General features: G+C 42.0%; 1 protein-coding gene across 1 annotated transcript; it reads left to right on the top strand.

The window, feature by feature from the left end:
• Positions 1–7,430: 7,430 nt before the first annotated feature.
• LOC115766717 (circadian locomoter output cycles protein kaput) lies at positions 7,431–13,931 on the top strand. Its single transcript, XM_030710657.1, has 7 exons — positions 7,431–7,546; positions 10,157–10,305; positions 10,371–10,552; positions 10,629–10,845; positions 10,914–11,249; positions 11,312–11,910; positions 11,970–13,931. Exons 1-7 carry the CDS (start codon positions 7,509–7,511, stop codon positions 13,407–13,409), a joined length of 2,961 nt encoding a protein of 986 aa, XP_030566517.1. The 5' UTR covers positions 7,431–7,508; the 3' UTR covers positions 13,410–13,931.
• Positions 13,932–14,845: the final 914 nt, after the last annotated feature.

The raw sequence follows: 14,845 nt of genomic DNA, 5'->3' as shown, positions 1-14,845 counted from the left end.
ATATTTAGCCATTAATTTTAGTATTACATTTTACCACAGATAAGCTGTAATTGATCCTAACTATATATCAATACGAGACGAGTTTCCTAAAGGTAATTCCAGTCCCGCTGACAGCAGATGAACCCTCACTGCATACAATTATAGGGTTAGAGTCAAAGGGTATGATTAGTCCGTCAATGCGGGACGCAGTGCATATAATTATAAGCTTCAACTTGTCTTAAGAGCAAGACAAGCAACAAAGCCTAGCAGACCTTGAAGCACCCTACCACTAACTCAACGGGTCAATAAACAAGACAAACAAATCGCAAGACAAACCGGAAACGGCAGACCCAACACGTGCAGAGCTGCGCTCAGCGGGGGGCAGCGGCACACGAGTCCCGAGTGGCATGTCACAAACAGAGCAACGTCTCCTTGCCACTGCCTGCAAGACCCTGCGCCATGCTGATAACCCAAAAGCAGCTGTAAATGCGACAGATAAAGCCAAAGGCAAGCAGGTTGCTGCTTGCGTCGCTGCCAGCGTCGACGTCGTCAGCGCTGTCGGCGTCGCTGCCGACGATCGCTGAGTGGGGCTTTTGCCGAGCGAGCTGCCCGCTGCTGTTGGCGTAATATTAAATAATAGCCGGGTCGACGCGATGCGACGCTCGCAAATGCCAGCTAATGCGGGGAAGGCGCGCATATCGCGTATACGCCCCGTGCGGCAGCGAGTGCCGGCTAGCGAAGCGAATGCCAAAGCAACACGACAAAAGCGCACGTGTGTGTGTGAGTGAGTGAGTGTGGTTGTGTGTGTGTGTGTGTGTGTGTGAGTGATGAGAACATGTATTTATTTGTATGGCCCGCGCTCGATGCATTTCGCGCTCGCTCGACGTTTATCCACACACACAGAAAATGCATTTTTTTGTATATATTTTTTATTTTATTTTTTGCTGCTGCTGTTGTTGTTGTTGTTGTTGGGAGCGCGTCGCAGCTTAGAAATTGCAATTCTCGTTTCTCGTGGCGTCGGCGAGAATTTGGGGCCTTTTTCTTTCAGTTAGATTTTGACACGCGCAGCGACAACGAGCGTCAAACGCGCGTCTCTCCCCAATACCCAGCACCCAGTTGCAAAGCGGCGTCTACTGCAGCGAGTCGGCGGGGCGTCGGGCGCCAAGCTCGAGGCGCCAATTCAAGCGGTTTCTTCGGCCAAACGTACCGCATACCACACATTATCTATATATATGTATGTGTATGATAAAACAGATATTGCTGCTATCGTCGGATTTGCTTTAGTCTAATATGCGATTCGTATTGTGTCTAACTTACTCTGACTTACAGCTGTAACTCGATCGTAAATTACACGCGTTCGTTGTGCCTGGCTTACGAGTGGCTCAGTGTGTGTGTGTGTGTGTGTGTGCTGCGACAACTCTGTTTTTCTTTTCTTCCTGCTTCCTGTTTCATTTGCTGAGCTGCATCTAAAATAAAAAATATTTAAAAACAAAGGCAAAAATAAAATAAATAAATGAAAATAAAAGATTTGTAAAGAGCTACGCAAATAATATTAAAGAAAAATAATATCTAATGCTCTTATTCTGCTGCTTTCTTTTTTCTTTCGAATGCGAAAAGCAACATAAACAAAAAACGCAAAAAGCAAGCGCTAATAATATTATGTAATTTTTAAACATTTATACAAAAGCTCAATCAATAAAAAACAAATATAAAAAAAAACTTGTTAAGTTTTTGAATGCTTTAACAAATTATTTGTTGATTTTTAGAAAATTAAAAAATTGTTAAATTCATTTATTATTTTATTAAAATATCTACTTAAAAATGTAATTCTTCCCGGAATATGGAATAAATAAATAATTGTCAAGCTGTAGCTAAAAAAAGGAAATAAACAAAATACGTAAATTAAAAATTAATATTCTAATTAAAAAACTAGTGTGTGCCTGAAGTGTGTAAAGCAAAGCGCAAATGAATTAAGAATATGTAATGCAAGTGCTTAAGTATAATAAAAATAGTGTTAAAAAGTAAATAAATAGGCAGATATGAACGCGAATGGTGGGAGGCGAACAAGCAAAGAAACAGTAACGAAAGCCAAAACTAATAAAAAGTGCATTCAACCAAAAATGTTCTACGTATGCGGCGCACAGAAGAGAGAGCGCAGCTAAGATGTAATTTCAGCGAAATAAATAACGTGCAAAAAACAGCTATAAAATGAATATAATGCAACACTGGAAAGATAAGGGACTAAAATAGATTTAACAAATATACAAAACTATAAAAATAAATAGAATCAAATAACAAGTACAAAAAACAGTTTAAGGAAATGAAAATAATGCAACACGGGACAAATAATAAATTAAATTAATGATATGTAACAGACAAGCAACAACACAGAAAGAATGGAAAATTATGCAACACTGAATATATGTATTATTATATTTAACATAAATATATAAATATATAAGCAGATGCGCATGTTCAAGAAGAACAAAAATAATTAATGCAACACTCAAAAAATATTATACTAAATTTATATGCAAACATTTTAAAAACAATGAAAATAATGCAACACTGGAAAAATTAATAATTAAAATAAGAATATATTTATATTTCTATATACTCGCATATATAAAAGAACAAGTAACAGCTAAAACACCTGAATTATATATATTTATATTTAAATATATATTTTATACATTCAACAGTTAAAAGAAAACGAAAATAATGCAACACTGGTTAAACAATAGACCAAAAGGAAAATTAATATTGAGTTTCTTTCAAGTATTTCTCATTTTATTTTTAATTGTGTTTTTTGCTTGTCAAAGTCGCTCTCTGCAGGCTGCGGGTCGCGGGCTGCTCGGTTTAGTTGAGCTCAGCATTTGGGGGCTTGGGCCGCGCTTGCCGGGGCGCTGGGGGAGGCGGGGCTCTGTGTCAGGTTTGAGTAGCGTCTTTTTGAAACGTCATCGTCAGCGTTTGAGCGTCGTGTCGTGTCGACTGTCTACACAGGTGTGTGTGTGTGTGTGTGTGTGTGTGTGTGTGTGTGTTTGAGTGTGTGTGTCTTACCCTGTGTGCTTCACTGTGTGAGTGCGCGTGTGCATTCTGCATTGGTGTGCATGATTCTTGGGCAATGTGTGTGTGTGTGTGTGTGTGTGTGCGTGTGTGTGTGATCATGCGCCAGACAGCTAAAATGCCAGCGTAAAATCATTTCAATTGACAACTTTTATATTTTAAACTAATATGTTACAACTTTCAGTGAAACAGAGAGAGAGAGAAGGAGAGAGAGGGAGGGAGAGGGAGAGAGGGTATCTTGACTCAAAATATGTGCCAATCAATTCTAAAATTCAATTTCTATCATCTTTGATAAAAATAAAACATATGAATTGCAAAATATTTCTTACGATCAAACGTTTAAAATCTATATTTATCTCACAGCCAGAGCCCAACTGGATTTTCTATGGCTCTTTAATTGCAGCAATTACAATAAGTATATATATTAGTAACAAGATACTCGAAAGGCTGTGACAACGAAGAGATAAGCGTTTTGTGTCCCAAGTTAGAAGAGAAATAGTTGGAAAAGACTTAGGTGAAGCGTATTGCTTTGTCTTAGACTTGATAAAACATTAACTATAAAGAACAAGCATATTGTAATTGCATATTAAATTAATTATTCCTTCCTTTCATTAGTGCAACTTCAGACGAAACAGCTTCTTAATAATACTTGAAAATAACTGTTTAATTGTTGTTAAACTTAACGAAATCAAAAACTAATCAATTTAAATAATAGTGAGTGGCAAGAAAAGCTACAGCACATCCGCTTCGCATGTCGAGCTGCGAGATGAGCACTCCAAAGATGGAGTATCTGCTGCATAGATCGATTACTTGCCATCGTTAGAATAGTGCATAAAATGCATACTATATATTAAAATAGGCGACTAACTTAAGGGCTGCCCATGGGACTTGGGCTTGAAGTGGAAATTATCTTGCGAGCTGAGATCGGAGCGTGCATGAAATGGAAATCCTTGGGTAGCTACCTTAATTATGCCTTTAGATGTCTACACATTCCAGGTGTATAAAAAAAAATGTTGCTGTTAACACACATGAAACTGAACAAAACGGGAATCGAAATAAATCAATGAATGGCAGACAATTGGCTAATGATAAAAATAAAAATAAAGCAGCAGCAAAATAGGAAAAAATTTAATTAAGTCAAGTTTAAAACAACAACAACAACAACAAAAGCGAAGAGAGCGAATGAAAGAGCGACAGTTATGTGTGCGTGTGTGCTTGTGTTTGTGCAGAGCAAGCTTGTCAACTGTGCCGTGCAGTGCGAGTGAAACAAAAAATATTACAAAAGTCGCAAAGCTTTAAAAAAAAGGCGGACCGCAGCAAAACAAAACACGACGAAAGGGGCTGTGCGGGCGCAGCAGGCGCGGTATTATCACACACAGCACACATCAACTTAGACACACACGCACACTGTTGCGCTATGCTGTAATCGCAATGCAATTAGCAGAGCCAGCAAAAGCTCAAGTTCACTGACAAAGAAATCAAACACTGTCACAAGCGCGCACACGACACACACGCACGCACACAGGCAGAGCAACTATGCGATAATTTGCGGACTGAGCGAAGCTTTAGAAATGCAATCAAATGACGTTGGCTGCAAGCGCCGAAGAGAGCGCCTGTGTGACAGCGAGAGAGAGAGAGAGAGCGCGGCGAAGAGAGCTTTTGCATGACTAGGTCAGTCAACGATCTTGCGGCTGCAGTTGGCAACCGGCTTTACGAGCTTTCTGCTTCCGCATTGCAAAAAAAAAAGAGATACAATAACAAAACGTTTATCAATGCCAAATGAGCATAGAAAAAATGTTGTCTGATTGGCTGTGTGTGTGTGTGTGCTGGTAGGGGAGTAGGAGGCTCGGGTTTGCGGCATGTAATTGTCGCAAGCTTTGCTAACTATTTGTTTTGTTTACATTAAGCTACATTTGGAATGGTTTATTATGCAATTGACTCGTTGAAGTGCAGGCAAATGATACGTGAATAGCTGTCGCTTTTGTGTATTGGATTCATTGTATCTATTCCTAGATCAGATTGTACCAGTTGGGAATTTTAAGAATAGGCATGACAACCTTTTATAGACTATAATTATAAATTGATTTGACTAATTGAAGTGACTATGTTTCTTTGATATAATTTTCTCTTTATTGATAAAATACTTCTTAGCATATAATACTCTTATTAATTATTGAATAATTATAATTAATATTAATTTATCTTACGGTGAGAACCTGATTAGCTTAAATACCTCCAAGCTGTTCAAGCTTAAATCCTTAAACTATGTTGTTTTATTTATATTGGTTTCTATTGGATATCATTCAGGAGATTTTAAGTATGTCCCTCTCTCTCTCTGTCTCTCTCTTTTTTCTTTATTTTTCTCAAATCAAATCTGTTTTAGCGAATGAAAGAATTGAATAAGTAGAAGTCATAGTAAATATTGTTGTATAATTTGAGGCATAGTCTCTCTATTCTTTGCTCATTCTACATCTCAATTCTCTTCATTTCTCTCTTTCTCGTTCTCTCTCTCTGACTCTCCTTTTCATTAATCAGTTCTCCTCTAACTCTTTTATCGAATAAAATAGATCATTAACTCGTAGTTAGCATTTTAGTATATGTATTTGAGACATAGCCTCTACCCCCTTTCTCTCTCTCTCTCTCTCTCTCTCTCTCGCGTGTGTGTCTAGTGTTCCCTAGTCTTGGCCATTGGCAATTGGCGCGCAGCAAACCGCACTAATTGCAATTCGAGCCATTAAACACACGTTGGCAATTATTAGCGGCTACCTTTTTAAAGCTGGCAAAACCACAGAACGTAAGCCGAGCCCAACCAGTTGATAGAAAAGCAACAACAAGAACAGCAGCAGCAGCAGCTACTTAGGGTTAACCAGCAACACTTGCCCAAAGCAAATGCCAGGAGCAGCAACTACAACTTGGCTGTGGGGGAGCTGGCTTAGAGGGGGGGGGGGGGGGGGGGGGGGGCTTTGGGGCTAGGAAAAGCTGTCGGCATTTTGGCTTTGATGTGTATTTAAAATGTTGCCTGGCCACTTGCAGCTGCAACTGTTGAATACATGTGGGAAATTATGATTCGTTAAATGCTTCGCCGGACAAATGGCTAAACGGATTAATTAAACAGCAACACATATGCATGTGTGTGCGTGTGTGTGTGTGTGTGTGTGTGGATTTTAAGCCGCTTGTTTTCTGCTTTTGAGCTGCATATTTAAAGCCCGTTGCTGGAAACGCTTTTAATTAAGGGTAAACGCAATTTTGCCAGTTTGTTGCAAGCCTTTTGCATTTGCCAGGCTTTCAACAACAACAACAACAACGACGGCGTTTTCTTTGACATTTTCTTGGGCAACAACTTGTGTGGCAGCAGTGAAAGTTTTGTGGCAAGTTCAAATTCACCTGAAGCCCCATCAAATCGCAATTAAGCAGGCGTTTGTATTCGTATTTTCAGTTGAGCCATTAGCATTCAATTAACAAATAAAAACAAAACCAGAATCAACTGCATGTACATGTAGAGCCACACACATACACGCACACACACACACACACACACAGATACACGCATTATGCAATATGTTTGAGTATTATGAGCCAAACGTGCGGCAAAAGCAACGCGCTGCCTGGCAATTGGTTAGCAGCTGCTTAATACACACACAGACACACATACGCACGCGAGCACACACACACATGCACATACATGCCCGTGTACGCACATGACTCGCATAAGGTTGTTATGGCATTCGCCGTCGCATTTAGTAACCGGAGCAAAATAACATAGCATACTTTTTAGGGGATGCAATCGTCTAGTTGCAACATCCGTGTCGGCTGCAATGATTGGCGCGCGGCTGCCGCAAATTGGCCACTGGGCACGCGCTGTGGCACATGCGCAGGCGCAGCACAGCGACTGGCCTCTGCGTTACGTAACTGCACCGGCAGCAGCAGCAGCAGCAGCGACAGAGGCAGCGGCAGCGACTTCTCGACGAAGGATGCTGCTGCCAGCAGCACAAAGCCAAGAACAATTGCCTGTGTGTGTGAGTGTGTAAGAGTGTGCGAGTGTTATCGAAGTCGAGTACTTGGGCCAAAGGCCAGGTCAGATGCTCAACTGCACTTGTTGCTGACGGTACGCGAAACGTTGTGTAGCAATAAATAAGATATAATATTTTGAAAAAATAAGTGCAAGTTTAATAAAAATTTCCTTTGATTTTTTTTGCCAGCAAGTAAAATAATAATCAACAAAATGTGGCACATATTTAAACGCTTTGCAATTAGCTGTCGCGCGAATGTTACCTAAAAGCAAAACTTAACAAAATGCAACAAAATAACAAAAATAGAAATATGTAAAATTAAAAATTGTGTACCGAACAAAGTTAAGTGCAAAGGTGAGTGCGAGTTTTTTTTTCTTGTTTTTTTAAACAAATCTGAAAAAAAAAAAAAAAAAAAACAACAAGCTGGAAGAGGAATATCTATCGCATGCAAAGATGGACGACGAGAGCGATGATAAGGATGACACGAAAAGGTGAGCACAACCACAAATTACTCATAGACTCGCACCTGCATGGGCAAACATGAATGTATATTTGTATGGGCGGGGCGCACTGCAATTGACAGTTATGATACGAAATACGTAGACAATGAATTATAAATAAAATAAAACGCAGGTAAGTATATTTTAGTCGGGCCCAACCGACTGTCTAATGCACGCCAACAGTTCAAAACATGCTGCCCGCCAAATTTTGTCAGAGATATCGATACCTTTTGCATGTGCCATGCCTCCAGTGGGCGGTCGATCTTCAGCGAAGCTGTGGATCATCAATTTTGAGATGTGACCAAAAGACTCTTGGATTTCTTTAGAGAAGATCTCTGACGCACATTGCCCAAAGAATATATACTCCTTTCAATTTGCAAACAAGTATTAAATATAGATAGAAAAAAACAATACATTTTGCGCATTCAAATTGGACTATTTTCTCTAGCGTAAAACTGAGTCAATTTCCATGAGCCAAGTTTCCCAAGTCATAATCAACTAGCTGCCCCTCTGCTCAGCCCCCCCGTCTGCCCCGTCCCTTCACCACAACTAAAATCTGCTATAGTTGGCCCAACTTGTACACAAGGTTCATAGCTTTAGTTAAGTGTAATTTGAGAATGATTTGATTATTTTGGCCAACAACCAAATCTTATATGCTCATAAGTAATTACAATTATTTGTATGCCCCTGCAGCCGGTATGACAAGCTTGTCTGGAAATTTTCTTTAATTCCATTATGAGTCGGACCATTATAAGTATTATGTGTGTATATAGCAGCCATGGGAAAGGCCTCTTGAAAATTCTATTCCTGTTTTGTTTTTCGATTTATCTTGAATCTATACAATACACATTAGCCATATCTTATGGACATTAGAGTATATCATTCTCTAGAACTTTATAGTTAGAAATGGATGTAAGTATAAAGTTTTTATGAGGATAATTTTCCCGATTTATAATTATTTCGTCCAAGCTCAGCAGCTACGAGCTGTATTTGTCTTCCAAAAGTATCTGTAAAATCTCGTCAAATCGAACTTCTATATCATATCTTGAAATAAAATATCTTCTATAAAGACCATATTTCTGTAAGGGTATTCAAATTTCTGCGTTTGTTTCTGTTTGTTTTCTTGTTTCTATTTCATAATATGTCAACGCGCTGCGATTAGTTTGTGTTTCAATAAATATATCAAATTGGTAATTCAATAGCCGGAAAATGCAGATAGAAAGAGAGAAAGATAAGCAGAGTGAGAAATAGAGGAAAATGCGCCGACTTATGCTCATAATTAATTGCAGTATCATTTATGATTAGTATTATAGGAAAGTCTTTTAATTAAGTTAAGTAAGTGAGTACGTATAATATATCAGGGCCTAAAACTGCCAAAAAAATGTGTTCCGGTTTGACTTTCCCAATATTTCTTGACATGTTTCAATATTTCTTACGCATTCAAAATCTTAATCAAATACTTCAATTGTTTATTTATAATTGCCCGTTATACTGAACATATTGCAAGTCGTAAATATTTGCATATACAAAACGCGGGCTAAATTTGAACTCTACCCAAAATTGTCATCTACCAAATCTGATTAGATGAATGATGATTGGGACTAAAGTAGTTAATGCTTTGAGGCTGGTTCGCCGATTTCTAAACATATGTAGAATGTAGAAAATAGTAAACAAATGGGGCAGAGAGATATTGATGGGCAATAACTGACCCGATGTGATTCTGATAGAGCAGTAGACAGTTTGATATACTATAATTATATGGTCAGATAAAGAAATTAAAAACATGTTATGTCAATTAATTGTTGTAAATGTATGACATAGGCTCAATAAAGATATAGCTAAGTAAATAAAGACCAAAATAAGCCTGTGAATCAGCTATGACCCGAACGCACGCTTATAGCTGATTGGGCAAAAGAAAAAACCTGCTCTGACCTATTCAAAGCCATTTAATGGAGCCAAAGGAGGAGGTACACTAAAGCAACTGTATTATATGCTTAAGGAGGGTTTTTTTTAGACTTTGCATTCCATGAACTGAGATAAAGAACAATGCAGCCTTCCTTATGTTCTCAGCATATGTATCGCCCTCTCTCTCTCTCTCTCTCGCTCTCTCTCGCTCTCTCCCTCTATTTCTAACTTTCTATTCTTCTATGCGACTCGTTTTGTTGACACGTAAACGTCAATTGCAAAAATCTGAGCCCAAAAATGTTTGTCCTAGCGCAACAAATGTAAAGCGACAACACCAATCCGCAACCCCCTCTAACCTTCACCCCCCCTCCAGACTGCACACTTGTGTGTGTGTGCAGACGAACATGTTCCGGCGAACTGTGTGGGGTGTGTGAGCATGTGGGCGGATTTGTCTAATAAACGCCAGACAAAGCATCAATCGCAGGACACACGTGGGCCAAAGGTGAGCAGCTGTTCGATATGCGTGTGCGGGGTGTGTGTAGGTGGGTGGTGTGGGTGTGAGTGTGCGCCCGGTTTGGGCAGTCATCGAAATTTTCTAACCCGTGAGCTAACCTCAATACATGCCATTTAACATATTTTTTTTGTACGAGTGATTTTTTATTTTTTTTTTTTTGTAACTCAAAGTCTTCTTTGCAGAAGATCCCGAAATTTGAGCGAAAAGAAGCGTCGGGATCAATTCAATTCGCTGGTTAACGATTTGAGTGGACTTATAACCACATCGAATCGCAAAATGGACAAGTCAACAGTACTGAAGTCTACCATATCATTCCTAAGGCATCACAATGGTAAGCGTCATACAAGGATAATAATGAATCTAGATCTTATATAGATACTTATGTGTCATATGCAGAGGCAACGGATCGCTCCAAGGTGTTCGAGATCGAGCAGGAATGGAAGCCCACATTTCTGACAAACGATGAGTTTTCTCACTTGATGCTCGAGTCCTTGGATGCCTTCATGGTGGTCTTTAACAGTGTGGGCTCCGTATTCTATGCATCGGAGAGTGTGGCCTCGCAGCTCGGCTACATGCCGGTAGGTGGCGCCAGCCTAACTCGATTAAAACATTGAAATGACACTTTTTCTCTTTCTCCCTCCCTTGCTCTGACAGTGTGAGCTCTACAGCAAGAACTTTTACGATGTGACCTATGAGCTGGATCAGGAGGCCCTGCTGAACGTCTTTTTGAATCCAGCGCCCGTCGTCGAGCCCCACCTGACGGACATCGGTGCCAGCAACAAGATTACCTTCTACACGCATCTGAAACGCGGCGGGCAGGAGAATAGGGTTGCGAGTCTGTACGAGCTGGTGAAATTCGTGGGTTACTTTCGTAGGTAGTCGCGCAGCTGACTAGCAGCACAGTTTCTTTTTTAACTCGAAGCCCCATCAAACCCCTAGGAATAGATGGCAACAGCAATGCAAACGACAGCCCGGACAGCCAGCAGACGCTGCCGCGTATCCTGCAGGAGCATCCGGGCGTGGAGCTGGACAAGCGGCTGGTGTTTGTGGGCACGGGCCGCATACAGACGCCGCAGATGATACGCGAGATGAGCATCGTAGAGCCGAACGGCACCGAGTTCACCTCGAAGCACAGCATGGAGTGGAAGTTCCTGTTCCTCGACCATCGAGCGCCGCCCATCATTGGCTACATGCCGTTCGAGGTGCTGGGCACCTCCGGCTACGATTACTATCACTTCGATGATCTGGACAACATTGTCGCCTGCCACGAGGAGTGTATGTATGCGCAGCTTCAGCTGGCGCCCGTGCAATCTAATCTTTGCTCTCCATTTGCACAGTGCGCCAGACGGGCGAGGGCAAGTCCTGCTATTATCGCTTTCTGACGAAGGGCCAGCAGTACATTTGGCTGCAAACGGACTACTACGTGAGCTATCACCAGTACAGCTCCAAGCCGGACTACGTGGTCTGCACACACAAGGTAATCAGCTATACGGAGATGCTGAATGGGGATAGCGGGGAGCAGCATACGCCTAGCCAGGCGCCCAAGTCCAACTCGAGCAGCAGCAAGTGCGCCTCGGCGACGACCACGCTGCGTGACATGGAGCTGAGCAGCCAGCATCTGGACAGCCATCTGCTCGACAATATGCTTGCCAATCTGAGCAGCGAACAGACAGCTGCAGCCGCTTCGCCCACGATGGACTCCTCGCCCATGTGGTCGTCGGGCGTGGCACCAGCCGCGAGCAGCTCCTCTTTGAATCCGCTGAAGACCTCCAGACCCGCCTCCAGCTATGGCAACATCAGCTCTACGGGCATCTCGCCGAAGGCCAAGCGCAAATGTTACTTCAATTACAACAGCCGGGGCAACGAATCCGACTCCACGTCCATGTCCACGGATTCAGTTACCAGCAGGCAATCCCTCATGACGCATTGCAGCTCGGTAAGTTAACATGCGAGAAGAATAGCCTTCACTCTAATCGCATTCCTTTGTATTCACAGCAAAGTCATCGTCAGCGCTCGCATCTTCTTCACAGCCAGCGGCATCATTCGCAGCAGCAGCAGCAACATACAAACTTCCACCAGCAGCAGCAACAGCAACAACAGTTGCAGCTGCATCAGAGCATCGGGCAGCCGAAGATATTGCCGATGTTGCCGCTGGCGCCCGCGCAGCTCGTTACGGGCAGCGCCTGCCAGCTGACACAGTCCAGCTATCCGCTGAGCACACCGCAGCTGATGGCGCCCAGTTTTCTGGAGCCGCCACAATATCTGGCCGCCATACCCGTGCAGCCAGTGATGGGACCGTTTCCGGTGGCACCCGTGCTGTCGCCGTTGCCGGTGCCGGTGTCGGTGCAGGGGCAGCAGCCGGAGCTGCTGTCGGGCGCCGTGGTGATGACCACGACGCAGAGCCAGCTGCAGGATCAGCTGCAGCGCAAGCATGACGAGCTGCAGAAGCTAATCATGCAGCAGCAGGACGAGCTGCGCATCGTCTCCGAGCAACTGTTGCTCGCGCGCTATACGTACCTGCAGCCCGTGATGCCCGTCAGTTTTTCCACCACCAACATGACAGCTGCCGGCGCCCATGTGCAGCGCAGCATCACTTTCCGGGGCAGCAATGCTGTGGAGCCGCAGTTCAATCAGTACGGCTTCGCGCTCAACACGGAGCAGATGCTCAATCAGCAGGACCAGCAGATGCTGATGCGCCAGCAGCAGAATCTTCACAGTCAGCAGCAGCACAATCACAATTTGCAGCAGCAGCAGCAGCTGCAACAGACCCACCAGCATCAACAGCAGCAGCACAGGCAACAGCTGCAGCTGCAACACAGCCTGCAACAGCAGCAGCAACAGTTGCAGCAGCAGCAACAGTTGCAGCAGCAGCAACAGTTGCAGCAGCAGCAGCAACAGTTGCAGCAGCAACAGTTGCAGCTGCAGCATCAGAGCAGCATGTTGTCGCGTGAGGACATGGAGGACATTGATGCCTTTCTCAATCTGTCGCCGCTGCAGACGCTCGACACGCAGCTGAACAGCAACTGCAACGGCAGCAACAACAACTCGAACGCACCGCAGAATACGAATGAGGACTCGCTGCTGTCGTACATGCAACTGGCCACCGAATCGAGTCCTTCGCTCAACTTTCCCATGGGCATGAGCGACGACGGCTCCGAGACGCACAGCGAGGACAACCAGATGATGCACAGCACCGCGCAGCAGCAACATCTACTGCAGCAGCAACAGCAGCAGCAGCAACAGCAGCAGCAGCAGCAACTGTTGCAGCCGCAGCAGGCGAGCAGCTTTTTCGCCACGAATCCTTTCCAGTCGATCAGCGGCAATGAGAACCAAAGCCATTTGCCCAACGATCTGGAGATATTGCCATATCAAATGTCGCAGGAGCAATCGCAGAATCTGTTTGACTCGCCGCATGCGGCCGGCAAAACTCAATAGTATATGGCCAGCCTGGGGGCGTGGCATACTAACAGAAATCCTTGAACTCCTAGGACTAGTCAGCTGCTGTCCCCAGGTCTTAAACATGCCACACTGTGTATTAAGTAAGGCCCAATCCTAAGTTTCGGCACATTCGGCTCTCTTTATCGAACATACACAATACCCAAAAACTAGTTGTAGATCTCAACAGACTGAGTATTGCTCTTAAGCCTAAACTTAACTCCCTAATAACTAACTATGTAAGCCATTAACTATTCATATTTTCCATCAGGCAGCTCGCATGCTCTCAAAATTTAGTTCAATTCAGTTTAAGTTTTAGTTTAGGGAAAGCTTAGCCCAACGTTAGTTACAATTATCCAGTAAGTGCCATTGGCACAAACAGGGATCTCTGATATGTATAAAAAAAAACCTAATAAAGCGTAGATAAACCAGACCGATTCCAGTGTGTATATAGTTATAGTTTTGTATGTGTCGACAAATACCTAAAAGCAACTAAAACAAAAATGCAACCAAGCAAATTTTGCATATATCATATCATTTATATATATTTTATATATGACGCATATAAATATTTATATTTATATTTTTATATGTATATTATTTAAAGACTGCGCTTCGCTTTTGGAGTCATATAAATAGTTTGTTGTTATTGTAGTATTTAAGTCGAAACTCAGGTTGAGATTGCAACTGAATTATTTGCTGTGAACATATTCAAATATTATTAAATTCGACTGTTGTTTCTCTTTCTTTTAAGCCGAAATGTTTTCCAATTTTTTTTTATTCCTGAAAAACTCACTAGAACAGCCGTAATATATATGTGTGTGATTAAATTATATTTCAGTTGTATTATCAGGCTATGTTCCTCTTTAACTTCATGATCAGAGTTGAATATGTCACCGAATCACACTCACAATCACATTCACATTCACATTCACTACATTCAAGCTGATAGAAGAGCCAACTGCAGTAAACTTAACATATATATATATATATATATATATTATTCTCTATATATTCGAAATAGCTTTCAACTCAAACCAGTTTAAGTATCTAGCTTTAAGGCAAACCCTGTGCATAACTATTATAATAGAACTTGTATATATTGTATATATATTGTACATTGTGTTGTTCTGTAAATAACTATAGATATACTCTCTGATATACATAGAAGAACATATAGAATAATTTTCGCATAAGTATAAATCGATACACTTTAAAGCCGAGACACGTTGTAATAAACAAAAGGTATAAACGAAATAGTTACAAAATATCATATTATTATTTTCATAAATTATAAAAAGTATTTTTGTATCAGCCAAACCAAGGCTCAGTTCGAGCCTGCACCCTGACTATAAGTCCTTATTTTAATTGCCCTTTGTACCGAAAATATTTCAAGCCATAATTATTTTCCTATACAAAATGAGGGCTAAATTTGA

Source organism: Drosophila novamexicana, unplaced genomic scaffold (genome assembly GCF_003285875.2).
Source record: "Drosophila novamexicana strain 15010-1031.04,08,12 unplaced genomic scaffold, DnovRS2.1 tig00000009-arrow-pilon, whole genome shotgun sequence".
Lineage (NCBI taxonomy): Eukaryota > Metazoa > Arthropoda > Insecta > Diptera > Drosophilidae > Drosophila > Drosophila novamexicana.
Note: the sequence above shows the minus strand (reverse complement) of the source record. Positions and strands in the feature narration are given on the sequence as shown.